At 35.2% G+C, this 25,807-nt stretch overlaps 1 protein-coding gene across 2 annotated transcripts; it reads left to right on the top strand.

The window, feature by feature from the left end:
- The first annotated feature begins 939 nt into the window (after nucleotides 1-939).
- LOC125659633 (serine/threonine-protein kinase Nek1-like) lies at nucleotides 940-19,934 on the top strand. 2 transcript variants are annotated; one of them, XM_048891369.2, is made up of 9 exons: nucleotides 940-1,228; nucleotides 3,223-3,275; nucleotides 7,470-7,542; nucleotides 9,710-9,863; nucleotides 13,749-13,886; nucleotides 15,653-15,896; nucleotides 15,977-16,120; nucleotides 18,512-19,388; nucleotides 19,587-19,934. In XM_048891369.2, the coding sequence occupies exons 1-9, from the start codon at nucleotides 970-972 to the stop codon at nucleotides 19,865-19,867; spliced, it is 2,223 nt and encodes a 740-aa protein (XP_048747326.2). In that variant the 5' UTR covers nucleotides 940-969; the 3' UTR covers nucleotides 19,868-19,934. The 2 variants fall into 2 exon arrangements, with proteins under 2 accessions (XP_048747326.2, XP_056005679.1); XM_056149704.1 differs by having other exon boundaries at nucleotides 1,166-1,284.
- Nucleotides 19,935-25,807: the final 5,873 nt, after the last annotated feature.

Below are 25,807 nucleotides of genomic sequence, written 5' to 3'. Positions count from 1 at the left end.
ACTCTAGAGCCATAACACCCTCTTGAAGTCTCGCTCTAGACACCCCGCTTTCATCCCCTCCTGCGCAAACTATGAAATAAATTTTAGTTTATCGGACAGGGAATTACTTACCTACTTACCTACCTTCCTACACCTGCCAACCTACCTACCTACCTGAAGTTGTACAAGTTTAAAAGCATGACTGAAATTTGTACGCAGATGAGAAGAAACAAATTCGAAATTTTCAAACTTCTAAAACTAACCAAGGCATAGACCTGTATTGTGTGGGACAAAGTATGGGTCAAACAGAATGACTTATTAATTCCAATGTGTTTTATTCAGCGTTTTCTTCTCTTGAGTTTAATGAACGACTTAATTAAGCAAAATCCTTTAATGCCCTGCTGAAAAAGGTCTTGGTATCTAAACAATCTCCATAAAGTGATGGTAGTTTACCAGGAATAAATGAAGGGGGAAGTCCTGCTATGGGGGAGGGGGGGGGGGGGGTCTGACTCTACAACTAGTGATAGAGTAGGTCTTCCCACGGGGAAGTCTGGCTCTAGAGTGAGACTTCCCCGGGGGTTCTCCTGCTCTAGAGTGAGCCTTCCCCCAGGCTTCCGGGGAAAGGCTCACTCTAGAGCCAGGCTTCCGGGGGAAAGTCTCATTATGGGGGAAAGCTCACTCTACAACACCAGCAATGGTGATGTCTCCATATGAGTGAAAAATTCTCGGGAGGGACGTTAAACAACATATACAATCAATCAACAATCTCTCTCTCTCTCTCTCAATCTCTCTCTCTCTCTCTCTCTCTCTCTGACACATGATCCCCGGCGGTATGAAATAAACTCGTAGCAGTCTCGAAGTGAGACGTGTATAGCTATATATACACCCCCACAACTTTATGAAATAAAAAAGGCGCACCTGTTTCAATAGTAACATTGTACTCACGTCACTAATCGCAATGACCTTGACACCGTTTTCTAGAAGAAAATAATGGCCGACGGTTTTCAGCTTTTGACATTGCTAGGAACAGGGACATTTGGAGAGGCGTGGATTGCAAAATCAAAAAAGCACGACTCAAAATGTGTCGTGAAAGTTATAAATATTCTTCGGTTGTCTGAGCGGGAACTGGACCAATCCCTGACGGAGGTGTCTGTACTGGGACGAATGCACCATTCCAACATTGTTCGATATCTGGATGCTTACGTCCACGACGGTGCGCTAAACATTGCCATGGAGTATGCGGATGGTGGTGTGTATGTTAACAAGACAGCAAACGGAGGGCATAGGCACTCCCCATCTTAAATGGTAAATAAAAATACATCTACTATAGCTAGTCTACATGTATATTATGACTATAATGATGTTTCTATAGTATACTAAGGTGTATTTTTAGTTACCTATAAAGAGGGGGTGTATCTATGCCATAAGCATGTACAGTTTTTTGCCCATGGAAATATGTAGGGAAATTCTTTGAAAAAAAGAACCAATTGACGATATAGTACTATTTGACGGATTTTGAAATATGCATGCATCCTCATGTACTGCAGATTCAAATTTGTTGGAATGCATGATGGTTTAAACAGGCTGGGAACACTTCCCTCTCTCTCTCTTTCTCTCTCTCTCTCTCTCTCTCTCTCTCTCTATATATATATATATATATATAGCGAGATCTTCTCACAAAAACTCTAGCAAGAGTAAATATCCCATGATACAACTGGAAAAACACCTGTGAAGTACATCTCTTTTTTTCATGTGTAAAGAAGGAAAAGTGGTGAAATGTCTGATACTTCTGCCAATATATTAATCAAAACAAAACACTCACGATGTGCATTGGATTTCAGCCTCCTTCCCTCTTATGCAGAGCATTGATATGAAATTTCTTGACTCAGTGTGTTATTAATTTTATGGAATCAATTCGCGTCATGCTGAGTGTGTGTCACACTTATTCAGCATTGCACGGAATTTGCCATTATTTTCAATAAATACACCAAAACACCTGTTTATGGTGAAGTTGACTTTCTCACTAAAGAGGGATAATCGCGTTTTAGCGAGAAGATCTCACTATAGTTAAAGTGTTCCCAACCTGTGAAACTAGGGGAAAAAAGCACTAAAGTCTAAAAGATGTATATTTTCAGCAAAAAAAGACAATAACTGACAAAACATTTCATTTCTGTTGTTAAATTAAAAGAAATGCTGTGAAACTGGCTGAATTTTGTTTTGATATATTTTCATACCTGGAAAATTTGATGGATTTTTTTTTTCTCTGATCAAAACTTTCTGTTGTCCATAGTTGACGTTATAAACTTTTCACATTTTCATCTTCTCCAGAACCTCAGGGCCAATTTCAATCAAACTTGGCACAAAGCATTCTTGGGTGAAGGGGGTTCAAGTTTGTTCAAATGAAGGATCATGCCCCCTTCAGATGGGAGATAATCACAAAAATGCAAAAATAGAGAGGGGTCATTTAAAAATCTTCTTCTCAAGAACCACTGGGCCAGAAAAGCTGAAATATACATGAAAGCTTCCCAATCGGAACTCCTTGAATGTCTCGCGCACTCGACATAGATCTCGGATGTAATACGATGGCATCCATGAGCGAATTTGATGCATTGTCAATTGTGACGTCACAGCAATGCATCAAATTCGCTCATGGATGCCATCGTATTACATCCGAGATCTATGTCGAGTGCGCGAGACATTCGAGGAGTTCCAATTGGAAAGCTTCCTGACATAGTGGAAATTTGAATCATGACCCCTGGGGTTATGGTGGGGCCATAATAGGGATCAAAGTTTTACAAGTGAATGTATAGGGAACCAAACTTGGCACAAAGCATCGATGAAATTGGTTAATATGAAAGGCCATACCCATCTACAAGGGCATATGATAATTTTTGAATTTGTAATAATATCTAATAATTAAGTTTGATAATTAATATATTTTTAGCCATACCTTTGAAAAGTTTTTTTCTGAACCAAGCTGCTTGTATAATGATAGTTTTTCTCAAGCTTGTTTATTGCTAGGAACTGCTGCTCAGGTAGACGAAGTGGCCCATAGGCCTCTTGTTTTTTGTTTTTTTTGGTTACATTATTTTTGGACTTTTACATGTTTAAGGAACCATGAATTAAGCACTGTTGATAGAGGCTTGTAGTACTTTGCAAAGTTCTGCAAATGTGCTTTAAAATCCTCTTTCAGATATGTTTGTAAAACTAAAATGGAATTAACCATGCTTTTATTTCTTTTAGGAGATCTTCATAAGAAAATCTGTGATCAAAAGGGAGTTTCCTTCACTAGAGAAGTATGGAATAGTTTACAATATTGTATATGTATTTCAAAACTACATATGGTAATTAGAATTTTAGCCTTTGAATTGTTTTTTTCTAAGTACTAAATCTGAACCATCAAAAGTGTCATCTTCATGTTAACAATAGACCCCAATCTGTTTAAAAAGACAGATTGAAATTCTCTTCTCTGCACTATTTGGTATTTGAGAGATATGTATTTCAATCAGATTGCAATAGTCTAAGACCCATTACTAGACAATTTCTTGAATAGTGCTTAGACATGTACTACAATGATTATGATCATAATTGAACTTTTTGGCTTCGTTTTAATTTTCACGTCATACATCTAAATCTCGCAAAATCTGAATATCGCAAAATTTTTGGCAATTTTTTTAATAAAATGTGCCATCAGAAATTTCAAATCATGTATGGAGCTATATGGTGCTCTATCACAGGTCATGACTATCATGGTAACAATAACATAACGGGTCGTGACTATCATGGTAACAATGACTCTTAGAGCTATATGGTGCTCTATCACGGGTCATGACTATCATGGTAACAATAACATAACGGGTCGTGACTATCGTGGTAACAACATAACGGGTCGTGACTATCGTGGTAACAATAACATAACAGGTCGTGACTATCATGGTAACAATAACATAACGGGTCGTGATTATCGTGGTAACAATAACATAACAGGTCGTGACTATTGTGGTAACAATAACATAACGGGTCGTGATTATCGTGGTAACAATAACATAACGGGTCGTGACTATCATGGTAACAATAACATAACGGGTCGTGACCATCGTGGTAACAATAACATAACGGGGTCGTGACTATCATGGTAACAATAACATAACGGGTCGTGACTATCGTGGTAACAATAACATAACGGGTCGTGACTATCATGGTAACAATAACATAACGGGTCGTGACTATCGTGGTAACAATAACATAACGGGTCATGGCTATCATGGTAACAATGACTCTTGGAAGAAAGGAAAAATATACACTCTGAAATGAAAAATTTTAATGGTAATTTTCATCATTATTGTCTGTGTGAAAGCAACAAGAGAGTGAATTAATAAAGTGGAAAGTATAATGTTTAGAGGGATTGTCACGGGTGTTCATTGTATTTACAGGTGATGCTGTTGATGATTTTGTGTATTTACAGGTGATGTTGTAGATGATTTTGTGTATTTACAGGTGATGTTGTAGATGATTTTGTGTATTTACAGGTGATGTTGATGATGATTTTGTGTATTTACAGGTGATGTTGTAGATGATTTTGTGTATTTACAGGTGATGCTATAGATGATTTTGTGTATTTACAAATTATGCTGATGATTTTGTGTATTTACAGGTGATGTTGATGATTTTGAGTATTTACAGGTGATGTTGTAGATGATTTTGAGTATTTACAGGTGATGCTGTTGATGATTTTGTGTATTACAGTTGATGCTGTTGATGATTTTGTGTATTTACAGGTGATGCTGTAGATAATTTTGTGTATTTACAGGTGATGCTGTTGATGATTTTGTGTATTTACAGGTGATGCTGTTGATGATTTTGTGTATTACAGTTGATGCTGTTGATGATTTTGTGTATTTACAGGTGATGCTGTTGATGATTTTGTGTATTTACAGGTGATGCTATAGATGATTTTGTGTATTTACAAATGATGCTGATGATTTTGTGTATTTACAGGTGATGTTGTAGATGATTTTGTGTATTTACAGGTGATGTTGTAGATGATTTTGTGTATTTACAGGTGATGCTATAGATGATTTTGTGTATTTACAGATGATGCTGATGATTTTGTGTATTTACAGGTGATGTTGTAGATGATTTTGTGTATTTACAGATGATGATTTTGTGTATTTACAGGTGATGTTGTAGATGATTTTGTGTATGTACAGGTGATGTTGTAGATGATTTTGTGTATTTACAGATGATGATTTTGTGTATTTACAGGTGATGTTGATGATTTTGTGTATTTACAGGTGATGCTGTTGATGATTTTGAGTATTTACAGGTGATGTTGTAGATGATTTTGAGTATTTACAGGTGATGCTGTTGATGATTTTGTGTATTACAGTTGATGATTTTGTGTATTTACAGGTGATGCTGTAGATAATTTTGTGTATTTACAGGTGATGCTGTTGATGATTTTGTGTATTTACAGGTGATGCTGTTGATGATTTTGTGTATTACAGTTGATGCTGTTGATGATTTTGTGTATTTACAGGTGATGCTGTTGATGATTTTGTGTATTTACAGGTGATGCTATAGATGATTTTGTGTATTTACAAATGATGCTGATGATTTTGTGTATTTACAGGTGATGTTGTAGATGATTTTGTGTATTTACAGGTGATGTTGTAGATGATTTTGTGTATTTACAGGTGATGCTATAGATGATTTTGTGTATTTACAGATGATGCTGATGATTTTGTGTATTTACAGGTGATGTTGTAGATGATTTTGTGTATTTACAGATGATGATTTTGTGTATTTACAGGTGATGTTGTAGATGATTTTGTGTATGTACAGGTGATGTTGTAGATGATTTTGTGTATTTACAGATGATGATTTTGTGTATTTACAGGTGATGTTGATGATTTTGTGTATTTACAGGTGATGCTGTAGATGATTTTGTGTATTTACAGGTGATGTTGTAGATGATTTTGAGTATTTACAGGTGATGTTGTAGATGATTTTGTGTATTTACAGGTGATGTTGATGATGTTTTTGTGTATTTACAGGTGATGTTGTAGATGATTTTGTGTATTTATAGATGATGATTTTGTGTATTTACAGGTGATGCTGTTGATGATTTTGTGTATTTACAGGTGATGCTATAGATGATTTTGTGTATTTACAAATGATGCTGATGATTTTGTGTATTTACAGGTGATGTTGTAGATGATTTTGTGTATTTACAGGTGATGTTGTAGATGATTTTGTGTATTTACAGGTGATGCTATAGATGATTTTGTGTATTTACAGATGATGCTGATGATTTTGTGTATTTACAGGTGATGTTGTAGATGATTTTGTGTATTTACAGATGATGATTTTGTGTATTTACAGGTGATGTTGTAGATGATTTTGTGTATGTACAGGTGATGTTGTAGATGATTTTGTGTATTTACAGATGATGATTTTGTGTATTTACAGGTGATGTTGATGATTTTGTGTATTTACAGGTGATGCTGTAGATGATTTTGTGTATTTACAGGTGATGTTGTAGATGATTTTGAGTATTTACAGGTGATGTTGTAGATGATTTTGTGTATTTACAGGTGATGTTGATGATGTTTTTGTGTATTTACAGGTGATGTTGTAGATGATTTTGTGTATTTATAGATGATGATTTTGTGTATTTACAGGTGATGCTGTTGATGATTTTGTGTATTTACAGGTGATGCTGTAGATGATTTTGTGTATTTACAGTTGATGTTGTAGATGATTTTGTGTATTTACAGATGATGCTGTTGATGATTTTGTGTATTTACAGGTGATGTTATAAATGATTTTGTGTATTTACAGGTGATGTTGTAGATGTTTTTATGTATTTACAGGTGATGTAAATGATTTTGTGTATTTACAGGTGATGTAGATGATTTTGTGTATTTACAGGTGACGTAAATGATTTTGTGTATTTACAGGGGATGTTGTAGATGATTTTGTGTATTTACAGGTGATACTGTTGATGTTTTTGTGTATTTACAGGTGATGTTGTAGATGATTTTGTGTATTTACAGGTGATGTTGTAGATGATTTTGTGTATTTACAGGTGATGTTGATGATTTTGTGTATTTACAGGTTATGCTGTAGATGATTTTGTGTATTTACAGGTGATGATTTTGTGTATTTACAGGTGATGATTTTGTGTATTTACAGATGATGATTTTGTGTATTTACAGGTGATGCTGTAGATGATTTTGTGTATTTACAGGTGATGCTGTAGATGATTTTGTGTATTTACACGTGATGTTGTAGATGATTTTGTGTATTTACAGGTGATGCTGTTGATGATTTTGTGTATTTACAGATGATGATTTTGTGTATTTACAGGTGATGTTGTAGATGATTTTTTGTATTTACAGATGATGCTGTAGATGATTTTGTGTATTTACAGATGATGATTTTGTGTATTTACAGGTGATGTTGTAGATGATTTTGTGTATTTACAGGTGATCTTGGACTGGTTCGTTCAGATTTGCATGGCGCTACAGTACATACACAGACATAATATCCTTCACAGAGGTAGATAATGATTTAGGAATGGCAACTTTGTTTGCTTTTAACACCATTTCTAGAAATTTTCAAAAACAGCCATTTTGATAATTCAGTGATATGAAGTGGTTCATATTTTACTGAAAATAATAACAGTCAACTTTTGAAAATTTTGGCACAAAACATTTATGTGTGTATGTGTAGAAAAGTTTCTTTCCCCAGCTGTGAACCAACAAAAGTTTGATGGTTTCTAGATATCATTATTCTACCTGTATGATATTGCCTGCTAATGTTTTGGTGGTTTACTGAGGGAAAGAATGTTCATAAGCAGTTATATTTCATATCATCAAAATTTTGTTAGCATTGAAGAAACCAATTTCCAAATAATGTTATCTGTTATGCTGTAAAGTTATCCTGTAATGACTATCAGTATTCAAGTGCTAGCTACCACCGCGGTGGTCTAGAGGTAGAGCGTTCGTTCTGCTTGCAGAAGGTCGGGGCTCGAATCCTAGCCGCAACAGACCCAAGTTGTTAAAACAGGTAGTGACAGTTTCATTGCCAAATGCTCCACATCAGGTGTGATTGTCACGGATCCTCAGAGATGACCTTAAAAACGGATGGCCCGTGTCACAGTAGGTGTCCCCATATGAGTGAAAAATTCTCAAGAGGGACGTTAAACAAGATGCAATCAATCAAGTGCCTAGCTAGTCTCTATTATCAAATTGCAGTAGATTGTAGTGACAGAGAGATTCATTGGCCATGAAAAAAATCTTGTTAATCTGTTGTTTGTTTTATTTGTATAGCCATGGCAGTTTGAAAATATTGCAAGATAACAAAGTGTATGTTCAAAATGCATTTTGTACCTGTATATAATGTTATATGTGACATTTATCATTCACTTAAAATCTGTAAATTACATGCATGTCATTGTGTGTGTTATTCTATAAGTAATATATATTTTACAGTCTTAATTTTAAGAAATCAAAGTACTGAATGTATAGGTAATCAGGATCCGTGTAGATAAAATGCTAATTATATTCCACAGGCACTAACAAAAACAGAGGTCAACTTTTGCTCCATGAAACTTGTAAACAATGAGAACTGAGGGCCTCTATATATACTCTAGAATCCACAAAGATTGCAGTCTTATATAAGACTAATTATACCCCATGCAACGAAGTTGCAGAGGGTATAATGTTTTTGACCAATCTGTCAATCCCTTTCTTGTCAGTGCAGCTCCTCTGAGACCGTTCAATAGAATTTTGTGAAACTTTGTAGTTAATAAGAACCCACTGTGTAGATGTGCATATTTCCAGGAAATTCTGATACAGTAAGTTTTGTGGGAGTAATTGCCCCTATTAAACTTAATTAGAATTTTGAGCCCCTCTGTCCTGTTCTTGCAGTAATGCATAGCATTACCATTCATTATGTGAGGCATCGTCAAGCAATGTTGGAGTGAGGGGTATGTGAGCTTCCTCACGTTTTCTTTCATGTTCTAGAAACGTTTCTTAAATATTTACTATTTCCCAATTACTCTTTTCAATCTCTCACTGCTCTGGCTCCAAGATTACAACTTGGACCTCTAAGTTGGATGCTGTGTTTGTCTATATTCCGCAAACAAAATATATCTTTTGATGTTTTGTTTTACATATACATGTACATGTAAATACCCAATACGATTATTCATTTACTTATGAATCAAATTTACATATGCTTACAAATGCATAAAAACATTGACATTAGGATAAATAATGCAATATCAAGCAAATTATTTTTTGAAGCACAGCAAGGAAATGAAATAGGACAGTTGTGATAAGGCCAGTCATCGTGCGAATTTAATAGTCAAACTGAGGGAGAAAAAGGTTCCTTTTGCAAATGTAAAATGGAGAATATCTTCTCTAGCCTTTGTAAATTGTAAAACATCTTTGAACTCCATTTTAACTTTCTTAAGTTACACTTTATTAGAGGAAATCTTTCTTGAATTTGATTTTTAACAAACGAAGCCATCATCAGTAACAGTACGTGCCAAAGAACGCTGTCAGAACCCAGGGTTTGTGTCAGAGCCGTGTCTATAAGCCATACCAATTTCATCTCTTCATTTTGTACAGGGAATCGCTGCATGGATAGCTACACGTTTTCATGCTTCAGTGCACAATCCTGATGTTCATGTAATTATTAAGCTCTACTTTACTTTTAGATCTGAAGTCACAAAACATTTTTTTGACATCAAAATCCATCATAAAAGTGGGAGACTTTGGAATAGCTCGTATTCTCAAGGACAGCTCTGATTTGGCAGTAACAACAATTGGGACTCCCTTTTACCTAAGCCCAGAGATATGCCAAAAGAAACCGTATCCTGAGCATAAGTTTTAACATTCTGGTGAATCTCTGGTAGAAATTATTCATTGATTAAAATCCACCTATGACGTCATTCTTTTGTTCGAACACTCCATTATTTTTCAGGAATGGAGTGTTCGGAAAGTAGGTCAACCTTTATACAAGTAGATATAAATGCATGCAACAAAAGAATGAAAAACGTAAGACATGATTAAAATGCACAAAGTTTAGTTTTTAGCTCACCTGAACCGAAGGTTCAAGTGAGTTATTCTGATCACATTTTGTCCATCGTCCGTCTGTCAGTCTGTCTGTCCGTCCGTCGGTCTGTCTGTCCGTCTGTCTGTAAACTTTTCACATTTTCGACTTCTTCTCCAGAACCACTGGGCCAATTTCAACCTAACTTGGCCAAAAGCATCCTTGGGTGAAGGGCTTTCAAGTTTGTTCAAATGAAGGGCCATGTCCCTTTCAAAGGGGAGATAATCACAAAAATGCAAAAATAGGGTGGGGTCATTTAAAAATCTTCTTCTCAAGAACCACTGGGCCAGAAGAGCTGAAATTTACCTGAAAGCTTCCTGACATATTGCAGATTCAAGTTTGTTCAAATCATGGCCCCCGGTGGTAGGATGGGGCCACAAGGGGGATCAAAGTTTTACATACAAATATATAGGGAAAAACTTTAAAAATCTTCTTCTCAAGAACCACTAAGCCAGAAAAGCTGAGATTTACATGAAAGCTTCCTGACATAATGCAGATTCAAGTTTGTTCAAATCATGGGCCCCGGGGGTTGGATGGGGCCACAATAGGGGATTAAAGTTTTACATACAAATATATAGGAAAAATGTTTAAAAATCTTCTTCTCAAGAACCACTGAGCCAGAAAAGCTGATTTTTACATGAAAACTTTCTGACATAGTGCAGATTCAAGTTTGTTCAAATCATGGCCCCCGGGGATAAGATGGGGCCCCAAGGGGTGGATCAAAGTTTTACACACAAATAGATAGGGAAAAACTTTAAAAATCTTCTTCTCAAGAACCACTAAGCCAGAAAAGCTGAGATTTACATGAAAGCTTCCTGATATAATGCAGATTTAAGTTTGTTCAAATCATGGGCCCCGGGGGTTGGATGGGGCCACAATAGGAGATCAAAGTTTTACATACAAATATATAGGAAAAATCTTTAAAATCTTCTTCTGAAGAACCACTGAGTCAGAAAAGCTGATTTTTACATGAAAACTTTCTGACATAGTGCAGATTCAAGTTTGTTCAAATCATGGCCCCCGGGGGTAGGATGGGGCCCCAAGGGGTGGATCAAAGTTTTACACACAAATATATAGGAAAAATGTTTAAAAATCTTCTTCTCAAGAACCACTGAGCCAGAAAAACCACTGAGCCAAAAAAGCTGATTTTTACCTGAAAACTTTTTGACATAGTGCAGATTCAAGTTTGTTCAAATCATGGCCCCTGGGGGTAGGATGAGGCCACAAGGGGGGATCAAAGTTTTACATACAAATATATAGGGAAAAATCTTTAAAAATCTTCTCAAGAACCACTGAGCCAGAAAAGCTGATATTTACAAGAAAACTTTCTGACATAGTGCAGATTCAAATTTGTTCAAGTCATGGCCCCCCGGGGGGTGGGGGGGGGGGGGGGTAGGATGGGGCCACAAGTGGGGGGGGGGTTCAAAGTTTTACATACAAATATAGGAAAAAGGTTTAAAAATTTTCTTCTCAAGAACCATTGGGCCAAAGAAGTTGACATTTACATGAAAGCTTTCCGACACAGTGTAGATTCAAGTTTGCAAAGGGTAGTTTGGACCATAATAGGGACTAAGGTTTTACATGCAAATATATATGGAAAGTCTTCAGATATGGGCCAAGGTGACTCAGGTGAGCGATGTGGCCCATGGGCCTCTTGTTATTAAGGTGGATTTTAAGTGGGTCAATGTACTCGTATCACTCCATTCCTTAAAAGCAATGGACCTGGCCCCTTCGGGGCCTCAGTCCATTACTTTTAAGGAATGGAGCGATACGAGTACATTAACCCTTACGTCAATGACTGAGAGTAAGAGAGAGATAAAGAGGGGGTGGGTGTAGACTGTGTGTCAGCTACTCTTAGGAATACAACCATTATTCAAACACTATGACCACAGAAACTCTGCAGAGGGCCCTGAGACAGGTCCTGTGTATATCAAAACTACTGGTATACACTACACCCTGATGTCTAGGCAAGGTAAATTCCAGGTAAAGATGAGCTCTGCCCACATCCAGTGATCCATGAAGAAACCTTAAGGTATTTTTGTTGGGTCTTTAACATGTGTATCCAATGGGAGAAAACCATTTCCTTGATTTTGTTGACCTGGAGTAGGTGGGCTTGTTTAGGTAGGTTTTAAGTTCACCATAGCTGAAAGATCAAGAACTGAACTTTTTGATCAAAATTCATCCTTTGTATGTCTGTCTGTTTACTTTTCACTTTTGTTTTGCTTCTTCTTGAGAACCAGTGGGCCAATTGTACAAAGCATCCTTGTGGAAAGGGGATAGAATTAAATAGTTCAAATGAAGAACTAAGTGGACCTTTCAAAAAAGAGATAATTGGAAAAAAATGAAAACAAGGTGGTATGTCCTCTCGAGAACCACTGAACCAGAAAAAACAAGCTTCTGATCCCTATATAAGGCAAATCAAAAGGAATTGTATGTTTATGTCAATGGTGCACCAGTTACAAAACAAATAGATAATACATTTTGAAGCCAAAATTAATGTTTTTAGAATTTAATAGATAAGTCAATACCATTCAGCATTAACGTGGTTTTTTTTAAAAACATCTTTTGTTTGCTTGGGAGGTCAGGATACATGCTAAGATATTTTCTTAGCATATTTGTAAATTGAAGAAAAGGTGGTTAAAATGGAACAGAAATTCGGCAGGTGCACTTTATCAATAGTAAAAATCAAACAGGAGTTTGAAGCACTAGATAATGCTTTTTTTAAATTTAAGTGGTGGACATTTGACTACATCGCTTGGACGTATCCTAGCACACAGTAAATTCTTTGAGGTAAAGCTGTATCTTAGAGGAAATATTGTTTTTAAAAAACCCATCTGGTTGGTTTCTAAAAAATAATACTAAGAAAACATGTTCAAGAACATAAAGTTTAGATATCCTAACTAAAGCTAAAAATAGAAATTATCTGCATTATGTCAAAATTCTAAACTTGTAGATTGTAGAAGAGTTTTGCCTCATCTCAATTTTTGCATAAATGGTGCTATTAAGACATCACAATGACCCAGTGTTACAATGAGCAATACAGTAAAACACAGTTGTAGTGAACCTCCAGGAACAATGAAAAACAGTTCATTATAACCAAACTTCATTATATCCAATATAATTTTCCTTGTTTTCCTCTCACTTTGCAGTAAGCATGAATTCATTATAAGTATGTTTATTATAAGCATGTTTTACTGTGTATGTACTTATTTTAGCAGACTCATGATACTTAATTAGTGGTCAAGAATGGTGATTTAAGATTGTGCTATACGAAAAGAAATTCTCTTTTTAACAATCAAACACAATCGAAGACTTCATTCATGATTACACCAAGTCATGCATCATCTCTCATTAAAAGGAATTTTGAATACACTAATTTTTAAGTAGATACATGTATACTGTAATAGTTTTTAGTATGCCCTACAATTTAGTCACTGAATAATATGTCCAATCTATGCAGTCATATGTAGTACATTATATGATTTGGAAATGGACAAATTCAACATGTTAATATAACATTATGTTAAAAGTGCTTGGGGAAAAGGTGTGTGGGTGGATGGATGGGTGTGAGCGTGCATGTGTGTATACAGTACTCGGTACAACAAATTTATAGTGGATACTGTGATCCTTAATCAAAACTCTAGATACAATCACAAAAGTGACATGTGGGCTCTGGGCTGTGTGTTATATGAAATATGTTGTTTGCGTGTACCGTTTGATGCAGATGACCTACAGGAACTCCTGATGAAAATCCTACAAGAAAATTACAGACCCATTCCAAGGTTAGTGTTTAGCTTACCGAAGCAGACGTTTTGTCTGTCTCACGGTCTGTCATTTTTGTCTCACGGTCTGTCATTTTTGTCTCACGGTCTGTCAACATTTTTGTCTGTCTCACGGTCTGTCTTTTTTTCTCATTTTCAACTTCTTCTCTAGAACCACTGACCCAGTCTTAACCAAAGCTGCCATAAAGTATTGGATGGTGGTATTCGAGTTTTTTCAAATTAAGTTCATGTCTGCATATCTAAGGAAAGTTTTCAAGAAATAATAAAAGTAGGGTTGGGTCATTTAAGAATCTTTTCAACAACCACTAGGTCACAAATGAAAACATTTATTTGATTTAAATGTTGTGTAGATAGAAGTCAAATCAATGTCCACTGGGTCTGAGAGAGAAATATTTTCAAGCAGTACCATTTTGATATTGCAAGCAACCCTGGTTTTGGCTCAATTGATAAAGCCACAATAGGGAGTGTGTGTCAAAAGTTTTACTATGAATATATATGGGTAAACATCTTCTTTTAAAAAACATTTCTATGGACCCAGTCTTTGACATTAACCAGTGGTCCAAAGACCAAGACCACAGCAATAAAATGTTTACAGTTTGTGGAAATAAAATGCATTCAGGCATGTAGAGAGATATATAAGTCACGTTGTTTATGGTCAAATAGCACCTATTGATGTTTCAGTAAAATCACTGTATACACAAGGTGGTTTGGGTGACCATTGTGGCATGTTTGGTCAGAAAATACATGTAGTTGTCTCTGATCTGTTGACAGTTGGGGTCACCTACGAAGCACCACAATACAATACATGTAGTTGTCTCTGATCTGTTGACAGTTGGGGTCACCTACGAAACACCACAATACAATACATGTAGTTGTCTCTGATCTGTTGACAGTTGGGGTCACCTACGAAGCACCACAATACAATACATGTAGTTGTCTCTGATCTGTTGACAGTTGGGGTCACCTACGAAGCACCACAATACAATACATGTAGTTGTCTCTGATCTGTTGACAGTTGGGGTCACCTACGAAGCACCACAATACAATACATGTAGTTGTCTCTGATCTGTTGACAGTTGGGGTCACCTACGAAGCACCACAATACAATACATGTAGTTGGGAATTATTTTGTCCATTGTTAATAAAACTTCTGATTTTCACACCCTAGTACTCTTAAACTGTTAGAGATAAAACTTCTGATTTTCACACCCTAGTACTCTTAAACTGTTAGAGATAAAACTTCTGATTTTCACACCCTAGTACTCTTAAACTGTTAGAGATAAAACTTCTGATTTTCACACCCTAGTACTCTTAAACTGTTAGAGATAAAACTTCTGATTTTCACACCCTAGTACTCTTAAACTGTTAGAGATAAAACTTCTGATTTTCACACCCTAGTACTCTTAAACTGTTAGAGATAAAATTTCCAGTATTTTGAGTATAAATGTGTATTCTTTACTCCTGCATGAACATCTAACAAATAAACTGCATAGTTATATTGAGTATGAAGGGCGCTTGCAAAATTGTGAAGTTCTATGATATACCTAAGCAAAACTTTAAAAAATGTTCATTCTCCTCACTCTAGACTGCCAATCTTGTCCTGTGAAAGGAATTTCCCAGTCTCAGACATGTGCTAGTTAAGGATTCTATTAGTCGTACCTCAGTACTCATGAGATTGTGTGTAGTGGACACTACTATCACATGCATAAATACTGATCCTCTTACGTTAATTACAACTGGTATAAAATTGTACCTCTACATTACAGAGCCCTGGGATCAACTATAAATGTCCTGGTTAAAAGACTTTTGGATAAAAATCCTGAAAATCGGCCATCCTCAGATTATATATTGTCTCTTTCTGCACTGAAACCATACATTAAGAGACATGAATCAAAAGACAGCCATCAGCAGCTGAAGGAAAGACGACACAGCCTTCCCAACGTATCAACAAGACATCCGAAGGAAGGAAAAGGACGGAAAAGTATTCTGGTGTCCGCTGACAAAGAAAATGTATGTAAGAATTCTAATTATCCATATAAACACTCAAGACAGAGAAAATATACCTGTACATGTAATTTTCTTACTTACAGCTGGATCCAAAGTTGGCTGGAAGAACATACTTGGTGAAGAACCCAAAATTTAAGCAACTATCCAAATCCCCAAATGTCTCACATATTGTGGCAAAACAGAGGAAGGAATATTCTGTACATTCAAACATAACTCAAGAGGAACAGGTTATTAATGTTTATAATTATAAAAATCTTTTATGTTCACATACTGATAGAGTTTAAAAACACAATACATGTAATGGATAATTTTCTGTGTTATTTGTTAAATTCAATAAACAATCATATGTGGTATATAATCTTTTACGATAAAAGTCTAATATATCCTTTGATTTTAAACATCATTGTTTTTCCCTGAGAGGAGTGTGTCAAAATTGTGGTTTTATAGACACTAGTACCAGGTAAGCCCATCATTAGCATTGATAGCAGTGCTGTGGACTGACATACATTCCAAATGGTCATTTAGGAAATGTTCTACTATTCCAACAATGTTCTTCCAAGTTCTTACGCTATTAAGGTATCCGATCCATAAAAGCATATATTTTCACATAAAGTCAATATTTGTAGCACTAAATCTTTTGTGAAAACAAAATGCCTGATTTTTAGTGAGATAAAGATGGCAGAGAGAGTAGATGATGCCACATCTATTTATAGTGAATTAGATTTTTTTGTCTAAATTATCTCCCCTTGTAGAAATATAGAAAAAATTAAATATTTTCATAATTTGTATGGTGACCTTTACTCTTCTTCGCATATTTTGAAAGACCATGGTAATAGGAATCTTTTCACCATGACCTTTCTTTGGAAATTATATTCTAATTGACAGAAATGTGTTTTTCTCATAGGGATTAATGTTAATCTCTATAACAGATATTTCTATAAGAGATGTCTTGTCAATTTTGAAAATTCTTCTGGTGAATCACTGTGTATGTTAATTATCTTTCTTTTGATACCAAGTTTTGTATTACATAACAATTAATTATTGGGGGTGAAATGGGGGTTTTATGGATTGGATACCTTAAAGGATGACGACTGCGTATTTTTCTACCTAGCTTGTCCCACAAATGAGTCCTGGGACATAGCAGGCCAATCAAGAGTTTTGATGTTGCTTGTTTGAAGGAAATTTTTGAGTTAATCTTGCTGTGTGCGTGCGCACATTGTCCTGCTGAAAATTTAATCTTTTCGCCTTATTATATCGTTTGAAAGAAGGGAGATAGGGCTTTGATATTTCAAATATAGATTAATTTTCACCAGACCTCTCACTTTCCACTAGACTTTTGACCTTCTAACGTTGTCTATATCTTTTGAAAGTAAGTAGAGTTGTGCTTCCTGGTGAGATATGTTGTCTCTTGTTGATTGGCATATAAAACAAGACAATTTCACATGAAAGATCTGGTGAGATATGTTGTCTCTTGTTGATTGGCATATAAAACAAGACAATTTCACATGAAAGCTGTTGGTGAAAAGATGCTTAAAACAAATCTGATCAATAAAGAAATCTGTTGGTCATCATGCAAAATCTGATGTTTATTTTTTTTTTCAATTTTAGAAATAGTATATTGCAATAAACGTAAATAGACCCTCTCTCTCTCTCTCTCTCTCTCTCTCTGACATTTGTTTCAAGTTATGAATTGTCACTATGCAAGGTGAAGATAACGAACAGTGATCAATCTCATAACTCCTACAAGCAATACAAAATAGATAGTTAGGCAAACACGGACCCCTGGACACACCAGAGGTGGGATCAGGTGCCTAGGAGGAGTAAGCATCCCCTGTTGACCGGTCACACCCGCCGTGAGCCCCATATCCTGATCAGGTAAATGGAATATAGATTTACAATTAATGTACCTACATACTCTTTACCTTAAATATGAAAATCCCTTCTATTATATCAGCTCTCTCATATTTATTGTATCGCTATTTTTTATATAGTTTTTAGTCTATCTGTTTGTCCACAAAACTTTAACCTTGGCCATAAGCTTTGAATGGTTGTTGATGGGCCTCTCATATTTCACATGTGTATTCCTTTATGATAAGACTTTCTTTTCATACCAACATTTTTGACACCTTGACCTTGGAGTTTGTCCATTGATGTTTCACATACACGTCTGGCTTACAAGAGCAGCTACGTCAGTTCTGCAACTAGGTTCTCTTGATAAGAATTGAAACTGGAAAATGGCAAATAAGGTTGTGTGGTGGTGATTTGAAGTGTGGAATGCCAAAACTAAATATTTTTGAAAGTTTGTCATGCAATAGAAGTGTTTTGAAGACTGTTCACTGCTAAAGTGTATAGGTAGGATGAGGTAAATTCAAACTGACTGATCAAAGAGTCTGATTGGGTGGTGGTGCCACCAAGTGCAAAATTGGAATTCTTGGTAGAAATATGAGAAAGCGAATTCTTGGTAGAAATATGAGAAAGCAGTAACTGTATTTTAAGGTGATTATCAGAAATGATGGTTTTAGTATCCTGGTGAAAGCCTGGGAATTTAGGTATACTAAGATTTCTGTCCTAAGTTTATTGTCTTATTGTGTGTTAATTGGGGAACTCTTATTTTACAGGAGAAGTCAATATCAAAAGCTGACATGTTTCCCAGAGTTCAGAGAAATTCATCCAGCAATATCAATAAAAGCCCACCAATAAACCAAAGAAATTTAACCACTAAAGCAGACTCGCAAAACGATGACAGTGGAAAAGAAAGCAGTCTACCTAATGATGGTATACCCCGACAAAGACTAGACAAAAGAGAACATGGCAGACCAGGCATTGAATGGAGTGAAAAGGTGAACAAACCACCATCTGGACGGAAGAGTCTTGATTCTGGACGGAAGAGTCTTGACTCAAAACCTCAGTGTCTTCATGCCTTTCAAAATGAAGGAAACACTCGGTTAAATAGACATGTATCAGAGTCTGTTCAAGGGAAGAAAGAAATGCCTGGCAAAATGGTAGAGAACAATAACTGGGGTTTACAGAAATTTGATAGTGAGAGAAGATTAAGCAGCCATAAACACAACAATGGTGGTATAGGAAAACCAAGTTCCAAAGCTCCTAGGACCTCTGAAAAAAGGCCTAAACCAGTTGGGTCTGAAAATACAGGTGTACTGAAAAATCCTTCTTCAAGACACTACTTTCCTCTTGGTCAGACCAGTAATGATGAATTTGACCAATCTGAATTAGAAAATGAAGTATTTTTTGATCAGAAATCTGAGAGAGAAATCAAACGATATTGTGATGACCCAATTACTGACAACATGGATAAAGCGGAGAGAATAAGGCGATCTAGTTCTTATGACTGTGTATTTGAGGATAAACAACAGGTCCCTAGCGATGGATATATTCTGAGAGCAATGTCAACGGGTAGTATCTTGTCCAGAAGGCTGTCAAAGGATGGTTATACATACAAAATTTCATCCTCTGCAATGCCTGCAGAGTTCAAGGGTACTGTATTTCTTGCTATATGTATGTTTTATTTGACTGGTTTATCTTTCACCTTTATATATGATATAATTAAAATTTAAGATGTTAGGTTCTCTCCAATACATAACGTATATGTATGTGAGTGTAATGAACATCTGATTTTAATTAGATTGATGATTTGACATACATAAAATTAAACATAGAATTTATTATGTACAGATGCAGAACAAGAGAGAGTGCTGTTAAAACAAGACCCAGTACATATCACATCCCTGTTGTATGACTCTGTGTGTAGATTTAGGACAGACAGAAGCAATGGGGTGGACACTTTGTACATGGGAATTACCCGAGCCTTAGGAAAGAGAGAGGCAGATCTATACATAACCAAACTAACACAAAGCGTGATTCAGCAGAAGGAATTCCATGAGGTGGAACCCATTGTTCCAGAAAATAAGAGGGAGTTCCTGCCTTTAATCCTGTGTTACATACAAATGTCATAATTATTTTGTAAATAGAGAAATGCAACAACACTTCATTAAACAGAACACAAAACTGGGAAAGTATACAGCTTGAAGTTGTTGTTTTTTTCTCTTGCTTAATTAGCAGAGCTAGTAATGCTTTGGATTTGGGAAGTATTAATTTGGGATTGTCTGTTTGTCTGTGTCCATTTCAAACACCTTAGCTTCACATGAAGAGTCCATTTAATTAACTAAAGTATATAACCCCTATTTAGTTCATTAAAGGTCAAAGTCAGATTCAGATTGTAGAAGGTATAGGATGGTATTGTAAACTTCACATGAAGATTCTGTTAGACTTACGGTGATCCCTTGTGTGGATTGGGATATCATGGTCTTGTAAAACATGAAAAGTTTTCAAATGATGTCTTAAATACAAATTTAGCTTATTAAGATTAGCACTGAAGCTTCACATGATTAAAAGGAAAACCTTATTGTTTTCTATGATCAAAGGTCAAGTTCATCAGATAACATTATATTATGATAAATAAATGTTTCTAAATTAGCTATGATATTATTTGAAGCTTGGCAAAAAAACAACCTTTTTTTAGGAAAAATCTTGCTTAGGATGATCTTTAAGCTTATCTTAGCTGGAAGTGATGAAAGTTTGTCTGCAGTCTCACTGTGTTCTCTGTCTGTCATCTGACATTTTGTTAATTCTCATTCTCAACCAAACTTAATGTATGAAAGCTTATATTGGGAAGATTCAAGTTTGTTCAAACCGGCAAGGATGGGGCTACAAAAGGGATTCAGATATATAGATGAATTCTGGAGATATACATTATATCTGATATAAATTTATGTAAGCATCCTTAGATTCAAGATCATTTACACCTGACTCCAAAGGCTGGGGTAGGATTCAAAGGTTTACATAAGGTCATATAGAAATTCTTTAAAAATCTTCATGAAAAGTTGAAGATAACAAACAGTAATCAATCTCATAACTCTGATAAGCAATACAAAATTAATGAAGAGCTGTATGGGAAATCACGGACTCCTGGACACACCAGAGGTGGGATCAGGTGCTTAGGAGGAGTTGACATCCCTCGTCGATCGATCATGCCCACTGTGAGCCCTATTCCTTGATTAAATAAATGGAGTAAACTGTTGTCAAAATCGGTGTGTAAAGAATGACTAAAGAATTGGTATGAAACATGTCAGCATTTGACCCAATAACAAGTTGTACTGATGAACTAGATCATTATAACGACCACAGAATTTGCGAAATGCATTTAAAAACTGATCATATGCAGAACAAGCTCTTGCATATCTAATCAGTTGGAGACAAACACCATATGCAGGTGATTATGGAATATTGCGATATCTTGAGAGACACAGGGCTGCAATGTGTAAAATGTGCAAGTATAATGACCCAGTAAAGTGCATTGTTCTTCTATATTTACTTACACTGAATCTTTTCTTTTATAATTCTTTTGAAAATTAATTTCATCTTGGACAATAAATATATGATTATTGCAAACTGGTTCGATCCGCTTTTTTATTACCAAATATGGAGTGTCGTGAAGGTCAAAGGGTGCATTAGGTGTTCCGTTTTAAGTAAAGAATGGGCCAAGTTGACTCAACGATGTATTAACTATAATACTTATATCTAGTTTGTATTTTTTTTTTAAAATCCACACAAACAATAAAATGCCTTTCTTTGTTGTGATGAGGGTAGGAAGCATTGCAGGTTATGATCTTTTTTCTGCATTTCATTGTCTAAATAGAGTGCGTATGAATCTTGATAAATATTGTACGCCTATTTTAAAGACTGGGAATTCCGACAGCATGGAAACATAACAAATACATTTCATTTTTTTAAAATACATGAAGGTATGAACTGTAACATTTACGCAGGCCTACTGTTCATGAACCGCTAACGTATGGAGCGCCAAATTAACATAAACTCAAATAATTGAAGATATCTTCAATTGTTTGAAGATATCATCAATTCATTTGATGCGCGCAACAATTGAATTAAAGATCTCTTCGAATAATTAATGATATCTTCAATTCTGAATTATTGCGTGCATTAATTGAATTGATGAAAACGTTAATTCTTCAGCTGATTTGATGCGCACTTTAATTGAATTAATGATCCCTTCAAATGAATTAATGATATCAACAATTGAATTGATGCGCGCTACAATTCAATTGAAGAGAGCAATAATTGATCATGATATAAAGCGCACATTAAATCAATTGATGAGAGCAATAATTGAATTGATGTGCGCATTAATTCATTTGATGAGATTAATAATTGATTTAATGCGCGCATTAATTCAATTATTACTCTCTTCAATTGAATTAATGATATCTTTAATTCATTTGAAGAGAGCAATAATTCTTTTAGAGAGAGCAACTATATAATTAAGATATCTTCAATTCAACATATCCACAATTGAATTAATAATATCTTTAATTGAATTGTTGCTCTCTTTCAAGGAATTGATGCGCGCATTAATTCCTTATACAAAAGCATTGTAAATGATTTAAAGATATCTTCAATTCAATTAAAGAGATCATCAAATTATTTATACCGAGCTCTAAAATAATTATTGCGAGCAATATTTCTACTAAATTGATGCTCTCATCAAATGAATTGAAGAGAGAAATAATTGAATTAATGCGCGCATCAAATCTATTATTGCTCTCATTAATTGAATTAATGCGCGTGTCAATTGAATTGAAGAGAGCAATAATTGAATTAATACGCGCATTAAATCAATTATGCTCTCATTAATTCAATTGATGCGCGCATTAACTCAATTGATGAGAGCAATAATTGAATTGAAGCGCGCATTAATTCATTTGATGAGAGCAATAATTGGTTTAATGAGAGCCATAATGCATCAAATAAATTATTGCGCATTAATTATATTGATGAGAGCAATTATTGAACTGAAGCGCGTATAATTTCAATTGATGAGAACAATAGTCGATTTGACGCGCGCATCAATTAATGCGAGCAATAATTGAATTGATGATATCTTCAAATAATTAAAGATATCTTCAGTTTTTTTAGTTTATGTTAATTTGGCACTCCACGGTTCAAACAGCTACTTATGTGCTTTTCTTTGGAACAGCTGTCATAAAATGTTGGAAACTATAATTCAACTGGCATTTTTTTAATATGTGCACCCATAGGGATATTTGAACTGAATTAGTGCTTAATCATTGTGATTTCTCTTCTTAATTCATTCATCTGTCATATTCTCATTTCTCTCCCTTCCTCTCTCAACCGCCGCGGTGGTCTAGAGATAGAACGTTCGCCCCGCATGCAGAAGATCGGGGTTTGAATCTCGGTCGCGACAGATCTAAGTCGCTAAAACAGGTAGTGACAGTTCCATCGCCATACGCTCGGCATCAGGTGTGAATGTCACGGGATGTCCCGTGTCACAGTAGGTGTGGCACGCTAAAGAAGCCTCACTGCTCAATGGTCGTAAGTGCCGAGCATAGGACTAAATTTGAAGCCCTTCACCGGTTTTGGTGACGTCTCCATATGAGTGAAAATTTTAAAAGAGAGACGTTAAACAAGATACAATCAATCAATCAATCTTCCCCTCTCTCTCAAGTACACATTTAAGCAGTGTGATTATGTGTGTTTTGTGGTCCCCTGAGACAGAAAAGATATTTCCCGAGGCGAAAAGGATCGAATTCTCCATTCTGTAACTATTTTATTGTACAAAAGTAATCCTTAGAAATTAATTATCAGACATTATTTTAATTTTTGTCAAATCCTTCTTGAGCAACAATTCTATTATTGCGAGCATTATTTGAATTGATGCGCGCATTAATTGAATTAATGATCCCTTCAATTGAACTGTAGCGCGCATCAATTCAATTGTTGATATCATTAATTAATTTAGATAGAGCAACAATTCAATTGATTTGATCTGAACATATTTTATTGTATGTAATATATACAAAAGGATCAGAAGCAAGTTCGTACAACCTACGAGTTCTTCTCCTTATAACCTAATACATGTAACACACAATGGTCATTAAAATAAAATAATAGACAGAGAGTACAACAATGAAGTGCCCGTGTAGATATGATCATCAGCGCGTGTCAGTACGTTCAATTATTGCAGAAATCACTTGATATTGAATTCAATTGATGAGAGCATAATTGATTTGATGCGCGCATCAATTCAATTGATGAGAATTATTAATCGTATTCATTGAATTGATACGCGCATTTAATTAATTGAATTATTGTTCTCCATTGAATTAAATTTGTAAATGATTAAAAGATATCTTTATATATTTGAGTTTCTATTATTTGACACTCCATAGTCATCAATCTTTGAGGGGCGGCTATATCCCATACACACTAGTCGTGAAACTTTCCCTACAGTATACATGTATACCAGTGCATATTTTATCAACATCTTTGATATATTAATGAACGGCCAACTTCTTTTATTTCTCAAGTACTAACTTGAATGAGCTTATTTCGGATAATCTTTTGAATGAGATGTATTTTCAAAGGAATTTAAACCGAAGTGAATTAGATATACCATCCATTATTCAAAATAGAGATTGTTCCTTTCCATTAATAAAATACTTATACCATACACTGAATTAAAGATATCTTAATAATTCAACCACTAGTATTGTATGCCATATTATAACCAATCGCCATCATTAATTCAATTATTGCACACTATACATGCAATTAAATGTATTATATCTTCAAGGTAGCTCATTACACTAAAATTTTATGTAATGGATCGATAAAACACCTTGTGAAGTATGATTTTTCTTTTTTACCTGACATGTTTTTTTGAAGATTTTATCCGTAGATTTAAAAAATAACGTTTTCAATTAACATATTTTCCCTCCTATAAAACCACGTTTTTATCTGGGTCTTTTAGTCGTGTTTTGTTAGATATTCCTATCATGCACCAAATCTCAGCCAAATTTGGACTCTAGAATCTCTCATTTGTTAACAAATAACCTTTTACCATTGCGGGGGAAAATCACCAAAAAAATTCATAGAAAATAATTGAGAGTTTATATATCACTCTTTCGGTGGTGAAATCATACATCATAAGAGGTGTTTTAAGGAGCTATGAGATAAAATTATAGTGTAATGAGCTACCTTAATCAGTTTCAGGTATCTTGATGTATCAAATGAAAGAATATCGCCGGTACCTTTGGAATAAAAAAAACAAAAAAACAATTTGATTGACATTATTATCGAGGGTAAACCCTATAGAATTGTTTGTGAAAATCAGTCGCATTATGCGGGATTGGTATTATAACGGGGGTGTTAACATAGGGAGAAACCTGTTCTTTAGGATGTTCAGGCAATAAGCGGGGGTAACATTATAACGAGGGAGTATATCGAGTCGAGGGAGCACTGTAATTTGTCAAATTACTTTGCATTATTGAGTAAAAAATGGTTAATCTTCAATTATCACACTTTAACCTCATTTGCAATTGATCACAGATGTTCACTGTGTTTTGGTCTGTATACACCCCCCCCCCCCCCCCCAGGTGAAAATATAGATTTGCTAAATGACAATGTAGAATACCCGTAAAAAGGAATTTGAGTTTCACGGGGGTAAGATGTTTAAAAATATTTTCCGTTTTCCATTGATCCCTATAGTGAAACGCGTGATCATTTTGTACATGTCAAATAAATCAACTTTCATTAAAATTGATATAAATATCTATACTGACCTAAAAATCATTCAAAATTGATATAAATATCTATACTGACCTAAAAATCATTCAAAATTTATATAAATATCTATACTGACCTAAAAATCATTCAAAATTGATAACTTTCCAAAATTGACCAAAAGGTAGGCGGCGGAAACTATCGTTCGCAGTTCTTCAGTTTTGAGAATATTGTAATCCGGAACGATCGGCTTTCAATCGTACTACATTTACAGCTTGCCGATTGTACCACGT

The sequence above is a fragment of the Ostrea edulis genome, chromosome 9, assembly GCF_947568905.1.
Source record: "Ostrea edulis chromosome 9, xbOstEdul1.1, whole genome shotgun sequence".
NCBI classification, from domain to species: Eukaryota; Metazoa; Mollusca; class Bivalvia; order Ostreida; family Ostreidae; genus Ostrea; species Ostrea edulis.
Note: the sequence above shows the minus strand (reverse complement) of the source record. Positions and strands in the feature narration are given on the sequence as shown.